We start from the raw sequence: 22,392 nt of genomic DNA on the forward strand, positions 1-22,392 counted from the left end.
GGGGGGGTCCAGGAGGAAGAAGAGTAACCACTTAGGGACTCCTTTAACTGATGTCATCTAGGAAGCTTCCTCTAAGAAGCTGTTTCAAATAGGAGGCAAGGCTTTTGGCAGACTCATCCTTATTCCTGTTGGGCTAGTGAACGTTACATGACTTTCCCTGGAATATCTAAGTCTACTCATTTCTCGTCTTCACAGATAGAGAAGGCAACGACGGACCAAAGAAACATCCAACCAGCTCCAGCTAGTGAGCCAATGAGCGTATTAGAGCAATTGCAGAAGCAGTTTTGCATATTACCGTGCCTAGCCGGCATGGGTGACAATGTGTCATTACTGAATACATTCCTGAAGTCCCCAGTGCAGTCTCCTCTCCCCAGCAACTGTTTACCACTTAGATAACCTCGTAGAGAAGCCTTGTGAATCTAATGAGCTTCCTGCTAGTTTCATGAACCTTCCTCCAGTTTAGACTTTGAATTCAGGAAGAAATAGCTGTATAGTAGCAAACTTACCATAAATACTAGAAATATTAAACATCAAAGAGCCCCACCTACTGAGCTGCTCAATACATTTTCCAAACAAGCTTTTTTTTCTTCATTATTTTAAAGACAGGGTCTCATGTAGCCCAAGCTGGCATTTTTTAAATAAAAGATTTATTTATTTTATATATTTAAGTATTTGAGTGTTTTGCCTGCATGTACATCTGTGCACCATGCCCGCAGGTACGTCTGGTACCCGGGGAAGCCAGAAGAGGCTGTGGACTCCCCAGGAACTGGAGTTGCAGACAGTTGTGAGCCACTGTGTGTATGCTGGAAATCGACCCTGGATTCACCCCATCTCCCACTTTTTTTTTTTAAAGAGATTGGTGTAATGGTTAATCTTGATTATCAACTTGAGAGGATTTAAATCAGTTTGGAGACAAACTCCTGGTCTTCTAGCACATTTACAGATGTGTGGAGGTGGGAAGACCCAGCATGAACATAGGCGGCAGTTTCATGAGCCAGGATCTTAGACTAAATAGAAAGGGGAGGGGAGGACAATGGGTAGGGGGTGACGGAGCCAGACACGGGACCAGCATTCATTTGTCTCTGCTTCTTGCCTGTGGTTGCTAGGTGACCAGGTGCTTTGTGCTTGCTGTCATAGCAACTCTCACACTTGATCTCCGTCCATGATAAACTGCACTTTCAGAGTTAGACCAAAATAAACCCTTTCTTCTGTAACTGGCGTTTGTCAGCTATTTTATCATTAATAGGAAAACACATACAGCTGCAAATAGAATTCAGGATACAACATTCGACTGGCATTTGCAAAGCGCTAGGTCCGTGTTTTTCAACCTGTGGGTCGCCACCCCTTTGGGTTCACCGACTCTTTTGCAGGGGTCGCGAAAGATCATCAGAAAACACAGATATTTATATTACGATTCATAACAGTAGCAAAATTGCAGCTATGAAGTAGCAATGAAATAATTTTATAGTTGGGGGGGTCACCACAACATGAGGAGCTGTATTAAAGGGTCATAATCTTAGGAAGTTTGAGAACCAATTCCCAGTACTGCGAAAAATGTAAGAGAAAAAAAAAAAATCCTCTCGCTGTGTTTTCCTGAATTTATTCATTAACAAAAAAAAATACTGAAAACGAAGAGAAAGGAGAAGGAAAACAGAATCTTAGACATTTAAAAAGTTTCTCGCTCAGATTCCTAAATTCTAAGTTTTTGTCGTAATTGAAGGGGACAAGGGAGTCGAAGACGAGGAATTGAACGAATATTCTTTCATAAGTGTTATTTCAAGTTCGAGGTGGTTTCTCGCAGCTTTGGTTGGGATAGTCTCGAACTCAAAGAGACCCTTCTGTCTCTGCCTCCCCAGTGTTGGATTAAAAGAATTTGAGATTATTAAAGAATTCCGGGACTGGAGAGATGGTTGGTTCAGTGGTTAGGAGCACTGGCTGCTCTTCCAAAGATCCTGAGTTCAGTTCCCACAACTATCTATAGTGGGATCTGATGCCCTCTTCTGGCATAAAGGTGCACATTCAGATAGATCACCCTATACAAAAATAAATAAATAAATCTAAAAAAAAAAAATCTGAGAACTACCCAACCCGAAGGAGGGCGTGGCGGCACCGCCCACGGCAGGGGCGTGGTCGTTCGTTCCCGCGGGTCAGGTCTCCGGAGGTGGCGCTCGTAGGTGACGTACGGTGGCGCTCGTAGATGACGTGCAGCGCGCCAAGATTTTTGGAATTCTGCGTGGACCGAATTACGTGAGTAGCATTGGCGCGTGCCTTCCCTAAATTCACTCCATCCACAGCTCCATTGGCCATATACACTCAAGCCCGACCCAGGCTTTGTCGGTGTCCCGATGAGGCCGGGCTGGGTCCTCTTGGGCCCGCGGACCTTAAGTAGACCGTGCATCCGCTAGAGAGCGTGTTCTGCAGACACGCGGTGGAGGTGCATGATAGGATTGAAGGAGCCTCCCCTCACGGTTCCAGTCATCAAATGTGTCGGTCAGGATACGAGCCGTTGGGAATATAGCTCCGAAATAAAACCCTGTCTCGTTATTCCAGGAGCTTATATTTCGCTGGGATTGATAGACGAAAATCTTTGAAAAGTAACTCCAGAGGGCTGGAGATGCAGCTCGTAGAATGTTTTTCTAGCACGGGACCCCGGGTTCGATGCCCACAGCCTCATAAACCGGGTGTTGTGGAGAACACCTGAAATTGTAGGCATCGAGAGAGGTTTGTGGGAATGGTAGGATTAAAAATTCAAGGTCATCAGTTACACTGTGAGTTAGAGGTCAGCCTGGGCTAAATGAGGCCCCGTTTGGTCGTTGTTGTCATTGTTTGCTTAAAAAAAGAATTCCAGGAAGACTGAGTGGTAGGGGTTAACTGAGATGTGGGGATAAAAGATTCATTCATTCAACAACTTGTTTGGTTGGTTTTGCTTTTTTTTTTGAGACAGGATCTCTTGTTCTCTCTCTCTCTGGTTTTTTGAGACAGGATTTCTCTGTGTAATAATTCTGGCTGCCCTGGAACTCGCTTTGTGGACAAGACTGGCCTCGAATTCAGAGATCCACCTGCCTCTGCCTCTCAAGTGCTGGGATTAAATGTGTGTGCCACCACTGCCTGGCTTGACAAGGGTCTTTATACAGCCCTGGGTGGCTTGGAACTATATAAACCCTGGAACTCAGAGAGTCAAGTGTCAAGTGTTTATCCACTAAGCCATCGTGGTCTTTGTGCTAGTTTGTGGCAAGTAGGATGTGGTTTTTAGCAGTGGAATCAGAGGGCTCAAGAATTCATGTAACTGGGTAAAGTGATATAAACCTGTAGTCCCAGCATTTGAAGGCAGTGCCAATGTGATTGTGAGTTCCAGGCCAGCCTTGGGCTCTATATAATAACCTGAGTTTGTCTCGTAAACAAACAACAGCAACAAAGAGACCAATACTTTGATCAGTCCAGACGGGTGATGATGGTGACGTGAACTGGGGAGGTAGCAAATATGAAAAGGCCAGAGATTTAAGATATGTTTGGAAGTAGATTTGTTGACAGATTGGGTATAGAGAGGCTGAGGGAATAGAGTAATTAAGGCTGGCTTAATTTTTGCTTTTTGTAGTACAGAGGATTGAACCTCAGGCCTTGCACGTGCTGGCCAAGTGCTTTACCACCGAATCCTATGTCTCTGCATCCAGTTGAGCAACTGTTTAGGTGGTAGTCAGGTTTCCTGTGATGGGGAAGACTAGTGGAACAGCACATCTTCTGACTGGGAGTGCCCGGGGTACAGCCTAGCTTCCAGCTCTCTTCCCATGAGCCACATAAACTATTCATCTTGGGAAAAAGAAAAGGGGGAAGAAGAAAGATAAGTCTGTTATAGCCTAGGCTGGCTTCAGTCTCACTGTGTGTCTGAGGATAAGCTTGAGCTCAGGATCCTCCTGCTTCCACATTCTGTGTGCTGGGATTACAGGTATCTGTCACTTTGCCCAGTTTATATGGTCCTGGGAATCAAAACGCCCAGGACTTCATGAACGCTAGATAAACATTTTATTGTGTTAAATCTTCAGCCTCAGTTGACTGTATTTATGACACATAAATAGAGGTGATGGTATTTTATTTATGTGTGTATTTATTTATTTTTCGAGGCAGGGTTTCTCTGAGTAGCTTTGGAGCCTGTCCTGGAACTCACGCTGTAAACCAGGCTGGCCTCGAACTCACAGAGATCTGCCTGCCTCTGCCTCCCAAGCTCTGGGATTAAAGGCGTGTGCCACCACCACCCGGTGGTGTAATGTTCTTAAGACCTTGCTGGGGCTCAAAGATGTGTCCATATGCCTCTCCCCGACACTCCTAATGCCCTCTTATGCTTATGTTGGCATGTGCGTGTGCTAGAGATTGAGCCCAGGGCTGAAAACATGCTGTACTGCCAAGCCATCCCTTCCCAGCCTGGAAAGCCAACATTTTGCAGGATTAGTTAAAAATCCTCCCTTTTCTGGTTACTTAGTTTCCTGAATTCTCCTGTAATGTCCCCCTCTTTATCTCCAGTGTCTGGCTGTCCATGAAACTTGAAATCAACTACTGTTATTTATTTGTTTTGTTTAAGGGACCTAATTCATTGCCAGAAAGCCATCTGTAGAGATGGCCCCCGTCCTTCACTTTTACGTCCGTCCCTCTGGCCACGAGGGGGCAGCCTCTGGCCACGCTCTTCGGAAACTACAGGAGAAACTGCCAAAGCTTCAGAGTGTAGAGACCGAGCTGTGCTACAATGTGCACTGGGCAGGTGAGGCCCAGAGTTGGGTTTAAATTTTGTTTTGTTGTTTGGTGGGTTGAGTCAGAGCATCATGTAGCCCAGACTGGTCTTGAACTCTCACTGTGGCTAAGGATGACTTATTCTCCCAGTTCGCTGCCTAACCTTTGGAGGGTTGGCCTTGTCAGCACAGCTCATCACTAACATGAGTGCTGGCAATTAGACCTGGGTCTTCTGATAAAGCAGACTGTGATGCTAACCCCTGGGTCATTTCTCCAGTCTCCAGTTTGATTTGTGTGTGTGTTGTGTGTGTGTGTGTATGTGTACTTGAACACGTGGAAGTGAGAGGATTCTTCCTTCCATTGTTGAAAGCAGACTGTGATGCTAACCCCTGGGTCACTTCTCCAGTCTCCAGTTTGATTTGTGTGTGTGTTGTGTGTGTGTGTTTGTGTACTTGAACACGTGGGAGTGAGAGGATTCTTCCTTCCATCGTTGTCAGACATGGCTGCAGGTATGTTGCATGTATTTGTGTTTTTTTTCTGCATGCGTATCTGTGCAGCGCGTGTGCCTGCTGCTGCAGAGGCCAGAAGCGGGCATGGATCCCTTGGAACTGGAGTTAGAGATGTTGTAAGCCATGACGTGGGTGTGGATGGTCCACTCAGGCCCTCTGGAAGAGCAACCTGTCCTTTTAACTGCTGAGTCCGTCTCAGCCTCTGGGTGTTGGGTTCTGGGTTGTTTTGTTTGGTTTGTTTTTAATTAATTAATTTGAGTCAGATCTCTCTCTGTGTAGTCCTGGTTGTCCTGGAGCTTTAACTGTAGACCAAGCTGGCCTAGAACTCACAGAGATCTGCCTGTCTCTGTCTCCCAAGTGCTGGACTAAAGGCGTGGGCTACCATGTTCAGCTCTAGGTGTTGGTTTCTTAAAGGAGGTGGTCTGGTGCGTGAGGCCGTGTCTTGAGATGCCCTTGTCCTGTCTCTGCAGCTGAGACCCTTCCCGGGGCAGAGGAGATGAAGAAGTTGAAGTGGCTGTTTGGCTGCCCATTGTTGCTGGATGACGTTGCTCAGGAATCCTGGCTTGTTCCCGGCTCTAATGACTTGTTGCTGGAGGTGGGACCCAGGTACGGTTGGGTTTCTTCCCTGGCAATTGGTCCCGTATTCCCGGGCACACCTCCCTTTCACCCTCGCTGTCAACCCCACCTATTCTGTTGCTCTCCTTTCCCCTGTAATCTTTGGGTATTCTCTTTGCCCCATCCTCTCTGCCTAGGAAGCCATGCAAATATTTTCCCTGTGTGCACAAATGTCTTGAAAATTGAATTAGCTCCCAAATCTATTTTAGAATTGACAGCTAACACTCTGAGAAGTTGAACCGTGGTTTCTCTCCGTTCCCATTTGTTAGAGATTGACCATAGGACTTTATGCATGCTGAGTAAGCCCTGTACCATTCAACCATTTTGGTTCTTTTACTTTTTCTTTGAAAGATGCTTTTGCTAAGTTTCCCATGCTGGCCTTGTGTGTGTGTATGTTCACTTTGAGTGGAGGTGCCCATGGAGGCTAGAGCCATCGGATCCCCCTAGAGCTGGAGTTACAGACAGTCCTGAGCCTCCTGACATGGGTGCAAGGAACCAAACTCTTGAAGAGCAGGCTGTCTCTTAACCACTGATCATCTCTCCAGCCTCTGATTAACTTTTTTCTTCTTCTTTTTCTTTCGTTTTTTGTTGTTTTGTTTTTATGTGTTTTGTTGTTGTTGCTTTGTTTTTCGAGACAGGGTTTCTCTGTGTGACAGCCCTAGCTGTCCTGGAACTCTGTAGACCAGACTGATAAACTTTTGAAAACAGGTTTTCTTGGCACCTAGTCTGAGGCAGGAGGCCAGTTACAAAGAGGTAATAGTGTTTGAGTAGACCACTGTGGGCAAGATCCACCTTCCCAAGGCTTGTTAGGGCCCTTGGACCCTAACCACCTGACTCTTCCCTCAGGCTGAATTTCTCTACCCCGGCATCCAGCAATATTGTCTCTGTGTGCCAAGCTTCTGGGCTGAGAGCTGTGGATCGGGTAGAGACCACCCGGCGCTACCGGCTTTCGGTGAGGTGTGGGCATTGTGCTGGAAAATCGAGGAGTGAGTGGGCCAGAGATTAGACCCTAAGCTCTAGCAAAGTCAGGGGAGAAGCAGGGTGGAGCCCTCGGATTTAGGCCTCCCCTGTATGCTTGGGAGGTTGTTTGCTGCTTGAAGGTACCTGGTTGAACAATAAATGGGCCAGCTTGCCTTCCCAGCCTGACCTATGCATCCTGGCACAGGTTCATGCCCAGAGTGGAGTTTTTTGTTTTGTTCTTTTTTTCTTTTTTTAATATTTATTTATTTATTATGTATACAATATTCTGTCTGTATGCCTGCAGGCCAGAAGAGGGCACTAGACCCCATTACAGATGGTTGTGAGCCACCATGTGGTTGCTGGGAATTGAACTCAGGACCTTGGGAAGAGCAATCTCTCCAGCCCTGTTCTTTTTTCTTTTAATCTGAATAAAGATGTTCTGTGGGCCTGAGCATGCATAGCTCAGGGTTAGAACTTTTACCTACACTGGAATGGGGAAGTGGTGCTGTCTGGTAGTAGTGGGGCGAACAGCTTGAAGGTCCAGAGCCCTTTCTCTCTCAGTTCTTCAGCTCTGTCTGTTGCCCTCTTCTCTATCTTCCCACTAGTTCGCCCACCCCCCTACGGCCGAGATGCAGGCCATTTCTCTGGCTGCCTTGTATGACCGGATGACGGAGCAGCACTACCCTGACCCCATCCAGAGCTTCTCTCCTCAAAGCATCCCGGCCCCACTCAGGGGCTCCATCGACATATTGGCTGAGGGTCGGCTTGCCCTGGAGAAGGCCAACCAGGATCTAGGTGAGCAGGTGTTCATGGGAGATAAAGGGAAGGACCCGACGTAGTTCAGCAGACTACTGAGACGTGGAACATGGCGGCTTGAGGCATGCTGTCAGCTCTTCTAGGGTTTGTCTCCTAGGGCTGGCCCTTGACTCCTGGGATCTGGATTTTTACACTAAGCGCTTCCAAGAACTGCAGCGGAACCCCAGTACCGTGGAGGCCTTTGACTTGGCTCAGTCCAACAGGTGAGGAGGGGGATGCCACTGTCTGCTGTCTTAGCCCTTGGAGGTTAGAAAGGAATACCACAAGAACACATCTTCTGTGCTCTGCCCACATCTCTTGAGGGTCTGGCCTCCTTACCCTTCTAGGTGTCTACTTTTAAATCTTGTTTTTTTAATCTTACTTGGATTCTCAACAAGCCACGGTGGCAGAGCACATAGTGATTTTCTGGGATGAACTTTGGCATCTCGTGACTGCTGTTGAGAAGACGCAGCACTGAGGAGTGACCCTCGCTTTTGTATCTTCCCCTCCTGTCACTCCTGCAGTGAGCACAGCCGACATTGGTTCTTCAAAGGCCAGCTCCATGTGGATGGGAAGAAGCTAGCACATTCTCTGTTTGAGTCCATCATGAGCACCCAGGCATGCTCAAACCCTAACAATGTCCTCAAGTTCTGTGACAACAGCAGGTCGGCTATGCCCTGGGCTGAAGGGGTCTTGGGTTGGAGAGAAGGGACGCCTTGGACACTGGTTGGTTTGGCGTGGCTCTTGGGGAAAAACACAAGGTATAGAATGGCTGTGTCCATAGTGCAATCCAGGGGAAGGAAGTCCGATTCTTACAGCCTGAGGACCCTACGCAACCAAGCTGCTTCCGGCAACAGCAGGGGCTTAGACATGTTGTCTTCACAGCGGAGACCCATAACTTCCCCACAGGTGAGCTGGGTCCCGGTGTAGATGGGTAAATTTAGAGAGTAGGAGGGCACAAAGGACCCAGGCCCTGAGTCTGAGCCTCAGTTGTTGTTCTTAAGTCCATGGAGGCCATTAGGTGTGTGTGTGTGTGTGTGTGTGTGTGTGTGTGTGTGTGTGTGTGTGTGTGTGTCCCTAGCTATAACTTGCTTTATAGACCAGGCTGGCCCCTCAAACTCAAAGACCTGTTTGCCTCTGCCTCCAGGGTACTGGTATTAAAGGTGTGTTCCCCCACATATGGTTTAGGGGTGTTTTGTTGTTGTTGATTGATTGATTGATTTTTCAAGACTGGGTTTCCCTGTGTAACCTTGGCTATCCTGGAACTCTCTGTAGACCAGGCTAGCTCAAACACACAGAGATACACCTGCTTCTTTTTCCAGAGTGCTGGGATTAAAGGTGTGTGCCGCCACCACCCAGCTAGGGGTGGGTTTTATCTCTGTGTCACCCATATCTCCTTTGCTTTCTCTTTGCAGGAGTGGCCCCCTTCAGCGGTGCAACTACAGGCACAGGTGGCCGCATCCGAGATGTCCAGTGCACAGGTCGTGGGGCCCACGTGGTAGCTGGCACTGCTGGCTACTGCTTTGGAAACCTGCACATCCCAGGTTTCTTCTTTTTCTTCTCTAACCACCTTCCCTTTGTCCCGGCAGGACCAGCACTTAGATCTCTCAGGTCTGAAGGTCATCTGGGTGTGAGGGGGAGCGTCACAGTGGTCGATTTTTGCTGGTCATGAACATGAGTAGCATAAATTGGGGGATTTGGAGATTGCCAGATTGGTTTTGGAGAGACCTACGGTTTTCTTAAGCCAGCATTCACATAGTTAGAAAACATGAGACCAGGTTATCTTATGACCAGTATTGGCCCACTAAATCTAGAGAACCTTAAGAGACTTGAGGGGCTGTTGTATGACCACTTATCCTGGGAAGACACAATATATATGTCTACTCACCCCACAACAGACCAAAGTACCGATTCCACCATAGGCCAGCTTGGTGAGCCAATGAGTTTTATTGGAGCTACTTGTAAGAGTATGGGTCAGGGGTTACTTACAGGAGTAGAAATGACTCAAAGACAGCCGCATTACCAAGGCCACCCCAGCATGGGTGACAAATGTCAAAACTGGGAACCTGGAGCACTCTGCACGGCCTGCAGGCAGCTCAGACGGTTGGAGCATGTCCTTTCCAGGTGGCTCTTCTGGTTTCTGATTCTCCCAGGCAGCTGGTCTGGATTCAGCGTCTTTGCAGCTTAGCTCAGTCTGAGTTTGGCTCACGCTGAGGAGGGTCGGGTCTGGTGGCTGGTCAGTTTCAGGGAGTTTTTTCACCTTCTTTTTTTTTTTTTTTTTTGGTTTTTCGAGACAGGGTTTCTCTGTGATTTTGGAGCCTGTCCTGGAACTAGCTCTTGTAGACCAGGCTGGTCTCGAACTCACAGAGATCCGCCTGCCTCTGCCTCCCGAGTGCTAGGATTAAAGGCGTGCGCCACCACCGCCCGGCTTTTTTTCACCTTCTTACTTAAAGAGCTACGCTACAGGACGGAATGTTTCAATATCCAAAAAAACTTATGCAACGGGCTGGAGAGATGGCTCAGTAATTAAGTGTGCTATTGTTGCAGGGACTTGAATTTGCTTCCCAGCACCCATGTTGGTTGGTTGGTTCACAACTGCCTGCGTAACTCTAGCTCGAGGTGGGGATGCAATACGTCTGGCCTCTGTGGGTACTCATACATATACACATCATTTTTTTAAAATGATAAAAATCTTGTTTAAGCTGGGTGGTGGTGGCACACGCATTTAATCCTAGCACTCAGGAGTCAGAGGCAGGCAGATCTCTGTGAGTTCGAGACCAGCCTGGTCTACAGAGTGAGTTCCAGGACTGGCTCCATAGTTACTGAGAAATCTTATCCTCAAAAAACCAAAAAAAAGGGGGCTGGAGAGATGGCTCAGAGGTTAAGAGCACTGGCTGCTCTTCCAGAGGTCCTGAGTTCAATTCCCAGCAACCACATGGTGGCTCACAACCATCTGTACTGAGATTTGGTGCCCTCCTCTGGCGTGCGGGCATACATGGAGGCAGAATGTTGTATACATAATAAATAAATAAAGCTTTAGAAAAAAAAAACAAAAAACAAAAATCTTGTTTAAAAAAGAAGCGGTGCTGGGCAGTGGTGGCACACACCTTTAATCCCAACACTTGGGAGGGGCAGAGGTGAATCTTTGGTTTTAAGCCAGCCTGGTTTACTGAGTAAGTTCTAGGATACTCAGAGCTACCAAAAAAAATCTCTGTTTTGGAAAGTAAGCAATGGAACTAGGTGGTGGTGGTGCACGTCTTTAATCCCAGCTCAGGAGGCAGATGCAGGCAGATCTCTGTGAGTTCAAGTCCAGTCTTGCCTATACAGCTAGTTCCAGGATAGCTAGGGCTGTTATACAGAGAAATCTTGTCAAGAAACAGAGAGAGAGAGAGAGAGAGAGAGAAGAAACAAACAAGTAGGGGCTGTAGGGATAGCTTGGCAGTCAAAAGTACCTACTGCTTGTGCAAAGCATCCAAGTTTGGTTCCCAGCATCCATGGTGGTGGCCAGCAACTGTCTGTAACTCCAACTCCAGGGTGATCTGATGCCCTCTTCTGTACTCTGGGTACCTGCACTCATGTGTGCATATAAACATATACAAACATGTTTTGTTTCGAGACGGCGTTTCTCTATAGCTTTGGAGCCTGTCCTGGAACTAGCTCTTGTAGACCAGGCTGGTCTCGAACTCACAGAGATCCGCCTGTCTCTGCCTCCCGAGTGCTGGGATTAAAGGCGTGCGCCACCACCGCCCGGCTAAACATACAGTTTTTAAAAGGGGGCTGGAGAAACTACTCTTATTTTTATTTTTGATATACTATGTAGCCTGGAACTTACCAAGATCAACCTGCTTCTGCCTCGAGTGCTGGAATTAAGGGAATGTGTTACCTAGCCATTGGTACTTGTCTTGGAGGGGGACCTCAGTTAAGTCCCAGTTACCTACATTTTGATTCAAAGTCACTTGTAATTCTAGCTCCATGGGATTCAGCATCCTCTTCTGGCATCCATAGTCACCTGTACTAACATTTACACCCACACAGACACACAAAACCTTAGTGGGGTGGGAGGAGCTTAAGTGGTCTGATCCTAGGGCTGGGGAACAACCGAGGGGTAGAGTTCTTCCTTAGCTTGTGCAAGGCTCTGATCAGGATCACTAGCATTGCTAAAGGGTTAAGAATGATTAAAATCATGGTATTGGTGCACGCACGCCTTTAATCCTAGCGCTCAGGAAGCAGAGGTAGGCTAATCTCTGAGTTTGAGGCCAGCCTGGTCTGTAGAGTGAGGTCCAGGACAGTCAATGCTACACAAAGAAACTTTACCTTAATTCCCCCCACCACCACCAAAAAAGGTACCATAAATATGCTCTATATGGTTGCACAAGGGTTTAATCCCGGCACGCAAGAGGTAGGGCCAGGGGTATCTCTGAGTTCCAGGCTAACAAGGGTGCATAGTGAGACTCAAAAAACGAGAAAGTAACAAAGTATTGAGTCAAGAAAAGGCTAGTTTTGAAGATGGAAGCAAACCAGTGTTGAGCTGTCTGCTTTACACCTTCACCTTCTAACCACGTGGGTAGCTTCAGTGGCTTAGAGAATTCTCTGAAGATATGTCCTCTATCTTCTGCTTTTTTTTTTCCTTTCAGTGCTGGGGATCCAGCCCAGGGCCTTGTGTGTGGTAGGCATTTGCTGACTTACTGAGCTGTCTCTTGAGCTCGTGCCCTTCCTTTTTATAGTTTACTGAACCTTATCTTTCCATCTCAGGTTATAATCTGCCCTGGGAGGATCCAAGCTTCCAGTATCCTGGGAACTTTGCCAGGCCTTTAGAAGTTGCTATTGAAGCCAGTAATGGAGCATCTGACTATGGCAACAAGTTTGGAGAACCCGTGCTGGCTGGTGAGCCTCGGGGTGCATAAGAAAGAATAACACACTCCAGAGGGGCTGTGGGCGTAGTGTGACCCAGGGGCTGTGGTGCTGCAGACACTGGACTAACCTCTTCACTTCCACACTCCAGAGGGGCTGTGGGCGTATTGTGACCCAGGCTGTGGGGCTGCAGACACTGTGGACTAACCTCTTCACTTCCACACTCCAGAGAGGCTGTGGGCGTAGTGTGACCCGGGCTGTGGGGCTGCAGACACTGTGGACTAACCTCTTCACTTCCGCACTAGGATTTGCCCGCTCTTTGGGTCTCCAGCTGCCAGGTGGTCAGCGGCGTGAGTGGATCAAGCCCATCATGTTTAGCGGGGGCATTGGGTCTATGGAAGCCAAGCATGTGGGGAAAGAGCCCCCAGAGCCAGGTAAGAGCCACCACCCTTCTCTGCATCTAACCAGCTTCCTCTCAGCATAGGGCAGCCACCGGGAGGGAGCTATGAAGGCGTACAGGGGTTGGTTTCTGCTCTCCCGGCTCCTGTCTCTTCTAACAGGTTGTCAAGGCAGGACAGTTTCTATTAGGTAGGTACTCTCAGTCTCTATGGTCTTTTATCTCTTCCAAGTGTACTTGTGAGTTGCAGTACACCCCGGTGTTAAGGCTTTGAAGCCAGTGTTTATGTTTAGTATCGCTTTATGCTCAGTCCTTTTTTTTTTTTTTGCTTTTTCAAGACAGGGTTTCTCTGTGGCTTTGGAGCCTGTCCTGGAACTAGCTCTGTAGACCAGGCTGGTCTCGAACTCACAGAGATCCGCCTGCCTCTGCCTCCCGAGTGCTGGGATTAAAGGCGTGCGCCACCATCGCCCGGCTTATGCTCAGTACTTTTATCTGCTGGAATAGAGCAAACATTTATTGAGTGCCCACCAATTGTGTGCTGGGCACTGTGTTTAAGGCTGTGATTAAAGTCCAAGTCAGTGGGTAAAGACGTTCGCCGAGCAAGCCTGGTCTCTGAAACTCGTCAAGGGAGGAAGCTGACAACTGGAAGTTGTCCTCTGACCTCCACATGGATGTAGTACTCTGGTGTCTGCATGATTATGTGTGTGACAAAGATGCACACTCACACACTAATTAAGAAAAAAGAAAGTGGCCAGGTGGTGGTAGTGCAAACCTTTAATCCCCGCAATCAGGAAGGAAGGTCATTTGGCAATGGTGGGCGTGTGTCTCAGTAGGAGAGGACCTTCCTGGCATGTGCACGGCCATGGGTTCAAGTGTCCAGCTCCACACACGAAGTCAGTTGACTGTAGACTTGTGAATTAATTTCTGGATGGGCAGTTCTGTTTAATTGATTTATATCTGCCCTTAATGCTAGTTCTGCACTGTTTTTATGACTGAAGCATTGTGGGAAGTTCTAGAAACAGAGCTGAGAATGTGACTCAGTTGTGGAGTACTTGGCTAATGAAACACAAAGCTCTGGGTTTGGCCCCAGTACCATAAGTAAATGCAAAAAGAAAGCTTTCAATTTTGTTCTAATTTGAGATTGTTGGGTAGGCTGGAGCGATGGCTCTGCAGTTAAGAGTGTGTATGTATTGCACCGGGCAGTGGTGGCACACACATTTAAGCCCAGCACTCAGGAGGCAGAGATAGGCAGATCTCTGTGAATTCGAGGTCAGTCTGGTCTACAAGAGCTAGTTCCAGGACAGGCACCAAAGCTACAGAGAAACCTTGTCATGAAAAACAAAACAAACAACAAAAAAAGAGGGCTGGAGAGATGGCTCAGCGGTTAAGAGCATTGCCTGCTCTTCCAAAGGTCCTGAGTTCAATTCCCAGCAACCACATGGTGGCTCACAACCATCTGTAATGAGGTCTGGCGCCCTCTTCTGGCATGCAGACATACACACAGACAGAACATTGTATACATAATAAATAAATAAAAAAAAAACCAACAAAAAAAGAAATTAAAAAAATAATAAAAAGATTGTTTTTGACTGGTTTAGGCTTAATTTTCTTTTTTCAGACAGGGTTTCTCTGTGTAACAGTCCTAGCTGTCCTGGAACTAGCTCTTGTAGACCAGGCTGGCCTCAAATTCACAGGGATCCACCTGCCTCTGCCTCCCTAGTGCTGGGATTAAAGGTGTGCGCCACCACTGCCCGACAGCTTAATACTGTTTTATGAATTTTAGAATTAAGTTATCAGTTTGCAAGAAAGTCAGAAAAGACTTTAGCTTTGATAGGCACTCTGTGGAATCTATGATAAGTGGTGGGGAATATTGCTATCCTAAAGGTATTGCCTTTTAGCCTGTGTGTAAAGGCCTCGTATTGTTTCCTGTATTTGCTAAAACAAATACTTCGGTGTTTACTCTTCCACGTAGATGATTTTGTGCCTGTTAATAAAGCTATAGACTAAATTCCTTGGCATATATTTTTGCTATTAGAGAATAGGTGTGTTGGTAATTTAACTATTTTTACTTTATGCGTCTGGCTGTTTTGCCTGCATGTGTGTCTAAGTGCATTGAGTACAGGGTGCAGTGCCCACCATGGCCAGAAGAGGGTATCAGATCCTCTGGAGCCGAGTTAGAAGTGCTGAGAGCTGAATCCAGGTCTTCTGCAAGAGTAGCTGGTGCTCTTAAGCACTGCACCATCTCTAACTCTGCGTCTTTGCAGTGTTTATTATCGTCACATTGTCCTCCATGGGTTGTATGGTTGCTCTCCCTTCTACCTAGTGGATTATGTGGTCCTGTTCCCCTCACATCAGGGTACTCCTATTGCCTCGCTGTGATAGTCTCTTATGTAGCCTCTCTGGCCTCTGGTTTAAACTTCCTTCTTTGCAGGCATGGAGGTTGTGAAGGTTGGGGGTCCCGTCTACAGGATTGGAGTTGGGGGTGGAGCTGCTTCATCTGTGCAGGTAAGTGAGACTAGTTAAGGAGGCCACCTTGATGTCCCTGGGCCCCTGAAGGGTGTGTTCATGGAGCTTCCAAGCCTTTCTGAGCTGAGCTATGTCCTATGCTTCCTCAGGTTCAGGGAGACAACACCAGTGACCTGGACTTCGGCGCTGTGCAACGGGGAGATCCAGAAATGGAGCAGAAGATGAATCGTGTAATCCGGGCTTGTGTGGAGGCCCCAGGAGGAAACCCCATCTGCAGCCTCCATGACCAGGGTGCTGGTGGCAATGGTGAGGGAAGGGGTCAGAACACGAGGCTGGGTCTACTTGGTCTGCGGTCAGATTTGGTTTGGGGAGAAGCACTGAGGGTTTGCTGCCAACCACCAAGCTTGGCAGCACCTTCTCCATGCCCTCTTCATGCTGGACAGGCTCGGGTGGAGGGGTGGATCCTGCTGCTGCCCTGGGAGGGTAGATAGGAAGCGTATGGCAGCAGCTCTCCTGGGGCTGACCATGACCAGGTTGCCATTGTCTCACCAGGCAATGTCCTCAAGGAGCTGAGTGACCCAGCAGGAGCCATCATTTATACCAGCCGCTTCCAGGTGCAGAGGCCTCATCCATGACGCCTGGCTGTCCTCTCTGCCCCATTCCCAGCAATACTGTGAGGCAAGGCAGTGTCCGCTGACCCGTCTTGTTCTTCCCTGCCATGTCTGTGCAGCTGGGTGACCCAACGTTGAATGCACTGGAAATCTGGGGGGCCGAGTACCAGGAGTCAAATGCGCTTTTGCTGAGGCCCTCTGACCGGGACTTTCTGAATCGTGTCAGTGCCCGGGAACGCTGCCCAGTTTGTTTTGTGGGCACAATCACTGGAGACAAGAGAGTGAGTTGAAGCCGGGCGGTGGTGGCACATGCCTTTTATCCCAGCATCGGAAGGCAGAGATGGGTGAATCTTTGTGTGTTCTAGACCAGCTTGATCTACAGTGTGAGTTGTAGGATAGGCTCCAAAGCTAGAGAGAAGCCCTGTCGAGAGACAGAGGGAGAGAGAGAGAGAGAGAGAGAGAGAGAGAGAGAGAGGGAGAGGGAGAGGGAGAGGGAGAGGGAGAGGGAGAGGAGAGGAGAGGAGAGGAGAGGAGAGGAGAGAGAGAGAGAGAGAGAGAGAGAGAGAGAGAGAGAGAGAGAGAGAGAGAATGGATCCCAATGGTTAGGAGCAGGCGCTGTAGGTGGGCTCGAGCAGCCTGGGTTGGGAGAGATGAGGAACTCAGGGATGCCAAGACAGGATGGGATACTTTCCCCTGCTCTCTAAACACATTCCCTGCTGGTGTTGAAGCTCTCATTTTCTACGGGGACTGTCCCCGGGGTCCACAGATCACGCTAGTGGATGATCGTGAGTGTCCTGTGGGAAAAGATGGCCAGGGAGATGCGTCGCTAACACCTCCAACCCCTGTGGACCTGGAGCTTGACTGGGTTCTGGGAAAGATGCCTCAGAAGGTATGTGGGCCGGGGTGGTGAAATGTGCTTCCCTCCGGCCTTCCTGTCATACTGGTTTTCCCTTCCCTGTGTGTCACCTGTGCCTAGTCTTCTCAGGTGCTTCTACTCGGCCACTCTTCCACTACAGGAGTTCTTCCTCCAGAGGGAGCCCCCTGTGCTGCAGCCTCTGCTCCTGCCCCCGGATCTGAGCGTGCGCCAGGCTCTGGAACGCGTCCTAAGGCTACCTGCTGTGGCCAGCAAGCGCTACCTCACCAACAAGGTCCTCCTGGCACCACACTTGGCCTTCTGCGTTTTTCCCTGTCCTGCATCCTGGCCCTCCCCCGCACTGGGGTGTCCTAGGCTTTGGGAATGAAGGGGTTGGGGAGTGTGACATCCTCAGTAGCCTATTGTTCCTGCTCCCCACCTTCTGTATGTTCTTGCTTGCACTTCAGGGCATAGCCAGCCCTCGTTGACCCTTACCTTCTTTCTAATTATATCCGGTTCCATAGGTGGATCGCTCTGTGAGTGGCCTTGTGGCCCAACAGCAGTGTGTCGGGCCCCTGCAGACTCCTCTGGCTGATGTGGCTGTTGTGGCACTGAGCCACCAGGAGCTCACAGGGGCCGCCACAGCCCTGGGAGAGCAGCCAGTCAAGAGCCTGCTGGATTCCAAGGTTGCTGCCAGGCTGGCTGTATCTGAAGCCCTCACCAACCTGGTGTTTGCTCTGGTGACTGACCTCCGAGTGAGTCCACAGCTTTAGTCCTGCAGTCCTGGGCCTTTGTATCTGTCAGTTCCCTCTTTCTCTCTCCCGTTATCTTCTGTCCTTAAGCCCCAGGCCCTCTGCATCTCTCTGTCTCTCTAATGCCGTGTCTGTTTCCCAATGTTCCCAGGATGTGAAGTGCAGTGGGAACTGGATGTGGGCAGCCAAGCTCCCGGGTGAGGGTGCAGCTCTGGCTGATGCCTGTGAGGCCATGGTGACACTGATGGCGGCACTGGGTGTGGCAGTGGATGGTGGCAAGGATTCCCTCAGCATGGCTGCTCGGGTTGGCACTGAGACCGTGCGGGCTCCTGGTAAGGACGAGGCCCTTGGGAGAGGGAAGAAGGCATGTGGGCTGGGCTGGCACCTCACTTCGTTCTTCCTCCTCGGTGGGTAGGGTCGCTGGTCATTTCAGCCTACGCTGTCTGTCCAGACATCACAGCCACTGTGACCCCAGACCTCAAGCATCCTGGAGGGAAAGGTATGACTTTGTCGTCCTTAATCTTGTGTATATATATTCTAAGCTTGGTCCTTGGTTTGGGGTCTGCTTCATGTGTCCTGGTCCCCCTCATCCCAGCCCTGAGCTATGTTGGCTTTCTAGGACTGGCAGTTGGTGATGTCTCTGTGTGCTGGGAATACTGAGGCAAGGTCTTGAGCTGATCTCCCCTCATTTCCTTAGGTCATCTGCTCTATGTGCCTCTGAGCCCTGGACAGCACCGGCTGGGAGGCACGGCTCTGGCCCAGTGTTTCTCCCAGCTTGGGGAGCACCCTCCTGACCTAGACCTTCCCGAGAACCTCGTGCGTGCCTTCCGTATCACCCAGGGCCTGCTGAAAGGTGAGTGGGCCTAGTCTGTGGCAGACCCATGGCAGACGCTCTCCTCCTGAACAAGTGGGGTGCCTGGGGTTCAGGCTCTTCGCTCCTACGAGTGCCTGCCGTCCCATTGGCTCTCCAGATGCTGTGGAGCCATGAGGCTTGGCCTGAGGTGGCTGAACTTTCCTTCTTCCTCCAGATCGCCGTCTTTGCTCAGGCCATGATGTCAGCGACGGAGGGCTTGTCACCTGCCTGCTAGAGATGGCCTTTGCTGGGAATTGTGGGATAGAGGTGGATGTGTCTGCCCCCGGGATCGACGGTGAGGAGCTTGGGGTCTAGCCTAAGGCCTGGGCTGTCTTCTTTATCTGTAGACCTTCTGGTGTAAAGAATGTGGGTGGCCTTGTGGCCCAACAGCAGTGTGTTGGGCCCTTGCAGACTCCTCTGGCTGGTGTGGCTGTTGTGGCACTGAGCCACCAGGAGCTCACAGGGGCCGCCACAGCCCTGGGAGAGCAGCCAGTCAAGAGCTTGCTGGACTGCAAGGTTGCTGCCAGGCTGGCTGTATCTGAAGCCCTCACCAACCTGGTGTTTGCTCTGGTGACTGACCTCCGAGTGAGTCCACAGCTTTAGTCCTGCAGTCCTGGGCCTTTGTATCTGTCAGTTCCCTCTTTCTCTCTCCCGTTATCTTCTGTCCTTAAGCCCCAGGCCCTCTGCATCTTTTTGTCTTTCTAACACTGTGTCTATGTCACTTCTGTTCCCTGACCCTTGCTCCTGAGTCTCAGCTGTCTCTTTCATGCTTTCTTCATGTTCTGAACTGGGTCTTTCTAAGACCTCTTGTAGCTCCTGGTGCAACTTCCATGTACCCCTCATCCAGACCCCGCCTGCTTGGGTCCTGGCAGCATCCTGGTCATCCTGGCTCACCCCTGTTTCCCTTCCAGCGCTGCCTGTGCTGTTTGCGGAGGAGCCAGGCCTGGTGTTGGAGGTACAGGAAGCAGATGTAGCCGGAGTGTTGCTGCGGTACCAGGGTGCTGGCCTACAGTGTCTGGAACTGGGCCACACAGGCGAGGCTGGACCCCAGGCCATGGTGAGAAGCCAAGGAGAGGGTAGTGTTAATGTGAGCCTGTAAGAAAATACCACTCCAACTGGGTGGTGGTGGCTCATGCCTTTAATCTCAGCACTTGGTGGGTGAGGCAGGCGGATCTCAGTGAGTTCAAGGGCAGCCTGGTCTACAAAGTGAGTTTCAGAACAGCTAGAGCTGTTACACAGAGAAACCCTCTCTTGAAAAACCAAAAGAAGAAGCTGCCACTCTGAAACTATCATGGGGCCATACTTTCTCCTGGTCTTTAATCAGTGTCCCCTCTCCAGGTCCGAGTGTCCGTGAATGGCACTGTCGTTGTAGAGGAGCCTGTTGGGCAGTTGAGAGCCCTCTGGGAAGAAACCAGTTTCCAGCTAGAGCTGCTGCAGGCAGAGCCACGCTGTGTGGAAGAAGAGAAACAGGGCCTAAAGGAGCGGACAGGGCCCCGCTACTGCCTGCCACCCACCTTTCCCATTGCCTCTGTGCCCTGTAAACCTGGTAAGGGAGTGGACATGGGGGCTTGGGTACCTGGACCTTCTCTGGGGAAGGTATCTGGGGTTTGGAGCGGGTGGGTAACCATCTGCTCAGAGACATGTCTTCCAGGTGGTCCCGTCCCCCGAGTCGCCATTTTGCGAGAGGAAGGCAGTAATGGAGACCGAGAGATGGCTGACGCCTTTCACTTGGCCGGGTTTGAGGTAAGCACGGTGGCTAGCTGAGCTGGAGATCTTGATCTGGTCTTGGTTGTATGCCTTCTGACGGTTCTCTTCCCTGTCCTTTTAGGTGTGGGATGTCACCATGCAGGATCTCTGCTCGGGGGCCATCGGGCTGGACACCTTCCGCGGTGTGGCCTTTGTGGGTGGCTTCAGCTACGCAGATGTGCTGGGCTCTGCCAAAGGTCAGTGTGGAGACGGCTGCATGCTCCATTCCCACATTTCTTGAAAAGGGCTTTGGCTCCTTCTGCATGGCCAGGGCTGGCTTGTCACCATCACAAAGACAGGCAGTGTGCTCTGGTTCAGGACCAGAGGTCAGCGAAAGAACCACGGATCCCTGACACGATGCTGCTGGCTTCCCAGGGCTGTACAAGGCTGGAGGGCATATGTCTCATTTGAACAGTCAGCTGCTCTTCTACTTGATCAGGTTGTCCTGTCCTGTGGGAAGATGGCTCACCACAACCGCAAGAGAGGCCAAAAGGTTTTTGTGTGTGAAATCTTTTTTTTTTTTTAATAGTTTCATGAAAGCCTAGGCCGCTCAAACTCACAGAGTAGTCCTAGGACCTACGTTAACTTTTCAAGTACTGGGAGCTCCAGGTGTGAGCCACCCATGTCCAACTAAAATTTTTTTTCTTGAGACAGGATTTCTCTGTAGCTTTGGAGCCTGTCCTGGAACTCACTCTGTAGACCAGGCTGGCCTCGAACTCACAGAGATGTACCTGCTTCTGCCTCCTCAGTGCTGGGATTAAAGGCATGCGCCACCACCACCTGGCTCACCCAACAGAAATCTTACTATTGAGTCTTAGACAATTACATAAAATTAAAAAAAAAATATTTTGGTTTAGCATAAAGAAAATCACAGATCCCTGGTCAGACTATCTGACTGAAGCAGGTAAGGCTGCCCCAGGGTCTGTAGAGAGGACCTGACTGTTAGCAGTTTTCTTGTAGCAGTTTTCTTGTTGCCCTCATTCCCTGCTTCTGTTTTTCTTAAACTGTTTACATCTCGATTTGTCTTGTTTTTCCTAGGGTGGGCAGCTGCAGTGACCTTTAATCCACGAGCCAGGGAAGAGCTAGGACGCTTCCGCAGGCGGCCAGACACCTTCAGCCTGGGAGTGTGTAATGGCTGTCAGTTGCTGGCTCTTTTGGGCTGGGTAGGAGGTGACCCCAGTGAAGAGCAAGATGAGTCAGGCCATGATTCGCAACCAACAAAGCCAGGCCTCCTGCTCCGCCACAATCTCTCTGGGCGGTTTGAGTCCCGGTGGGCCACCGTGCGTGTGGAGCCTGGTCCAGCCCTGATGCTTCGCGGGATGGAAGGCTCTGTGCTGCCCGTGTGGAGTGCTCACGGGGAAGGTCAGGCTGGGGAAGGCAGGGGAGGCTATGGGAGCTGGGGCTGGGCCTGAAGATGCTTAGCATTCACTTTCCTTTCTTCTTTGCTTCCAGGTTACATGGCATTTTCTTCTCCTGAACTCAGAGCCAAGATCGAGGCCAGGGGCTTGGTGCCGCTACACTGGGCAGATGATGATGGGAATCCCACAGAACAGTACCCCTTGAACCCCAATGGATCTCCAGGGGGCATAGCTGGCATCTGCTCCCAAGATGGTCGTCATCTGGCGCTCATGCCACACCCTGAGCGGGCTGTGAGGCCTTGGCAGTGGGCTTGGCGACCCTCTCCCTTTGATGCTCTTGCGACCTCCCCTTGGCAGCAACTCTTCGTGAATGCTTGGAACTGGACACAGGAGGACAGGAGCTAAGGAGGCTGCGTGACCACCCTGGCCCACAGCTCATCCTTTGAATCTGCTGCCCCCTTTTTCCCATTGCCTTCAGGAGTACCCACATGATTCCCAGAAGCATCTTGTACGGACAAGAACCAAAGTGCTAGGGGCATCTCAGCTGAATTGCTCATTTTATTTATTTTTTGTTTGTTTTGTTTGTTTTTTTCCAAGACAGGGTTTCTCTGTCCTGGAATCGGTCTCACAGAGCCTCGAACTCTCAGAGATCCAACTCTGCCTCCCGAGTTCTGGGATTAAAGGTGTGCGCCACCACCACCACCGGGTGCATTGCTCATTTTAGCTTTGCCCTTGCAGGAGCTGCTCTCAGTTCTTGAGTTTCGCCTGAGTCTCCAGCAAGCAGCCTCTGGCTTTAGGGACAGCTGACAGTATAGGGTAGGCAGAGTTCTGCAGGCTCTCCTTCCCGCGATCATCACCTTGTCCCTCATTCTCTCGTTTGGAGCTCTGAACAGGGTTTTGGTTTTTT

The 22,392-nt window shown here is 49.9% G+C and overlaps 1 protein-coding gene across 1 annotated transcript; it reads left to right on the forward strand.

Moving 5' to 3' along the window:
* Window positions 1-2,149: 2,149 nt before the first annotated feature.
* Window positions 2,150-22,184, forward strand: Pfas (phosphoribosylformylglycinamidine synthase). The gene is made up of 28 exons (XM_075992085.1): window positions 2,150-2,247; window positions 4,574-4,750; window positions 5,699-5,834; window positions 6,690-6,795; window positions 7,409-7,598; window positions 7,717-7,822; window positions 8,123-8,263; window positions 8,383-8,507; window positions 9,014-9,142; window positions 12,351-12,482; window positions 12,755-12,883; window positions 15,278-15,351; window positions 15,462-15,618; window positions 15,865-15,926; window positions 16,043-16,204; window positions 16,690-16,812; window positions 16,940-17,071; window positions 17,301-17,531; window positions 17,680-17,860; window positions 17,944-18,027; window positions 18,226-18,381; window positions 18,557-18,676; window positions 19,293-19,438; window positions 19,720-19,927; window positions 20,033-20,124; window positions 20,210-20,324; window positions 21,166-21,489; window positions 21,580-22,184. Exons 2-28 carry the CDS (start codon window positions 4,609-4,611, stop codon window positions 21,888-21,890), a joined length of 4,014 nt encoding a protein of 1,337 aa, XP_075848200.1. The 5' UTR covers window positions 2,150-2,247; window positions 4,574-4,608; the 3' UTR covers window positions 21,891-22,184.
* Window positions 22,185-22,392: the final 208 nt, after the last annotated feature.

This window comes from Microtus pennsylvanicus, chromosome 11 (assembly GCF_037038515.1).
Source record: "Microtus pennsylvanicus isolate mMicPen1 chromosome 11, mMicPen1.hap1, whole genome shotgun sequence".
Classification (NCBI taxonomy): Eukaryota; Metazoa; Chordata; class Mammalia; order Rodentia; family Cricetidae; genus Microtus; species Microtus pennsylvanicus.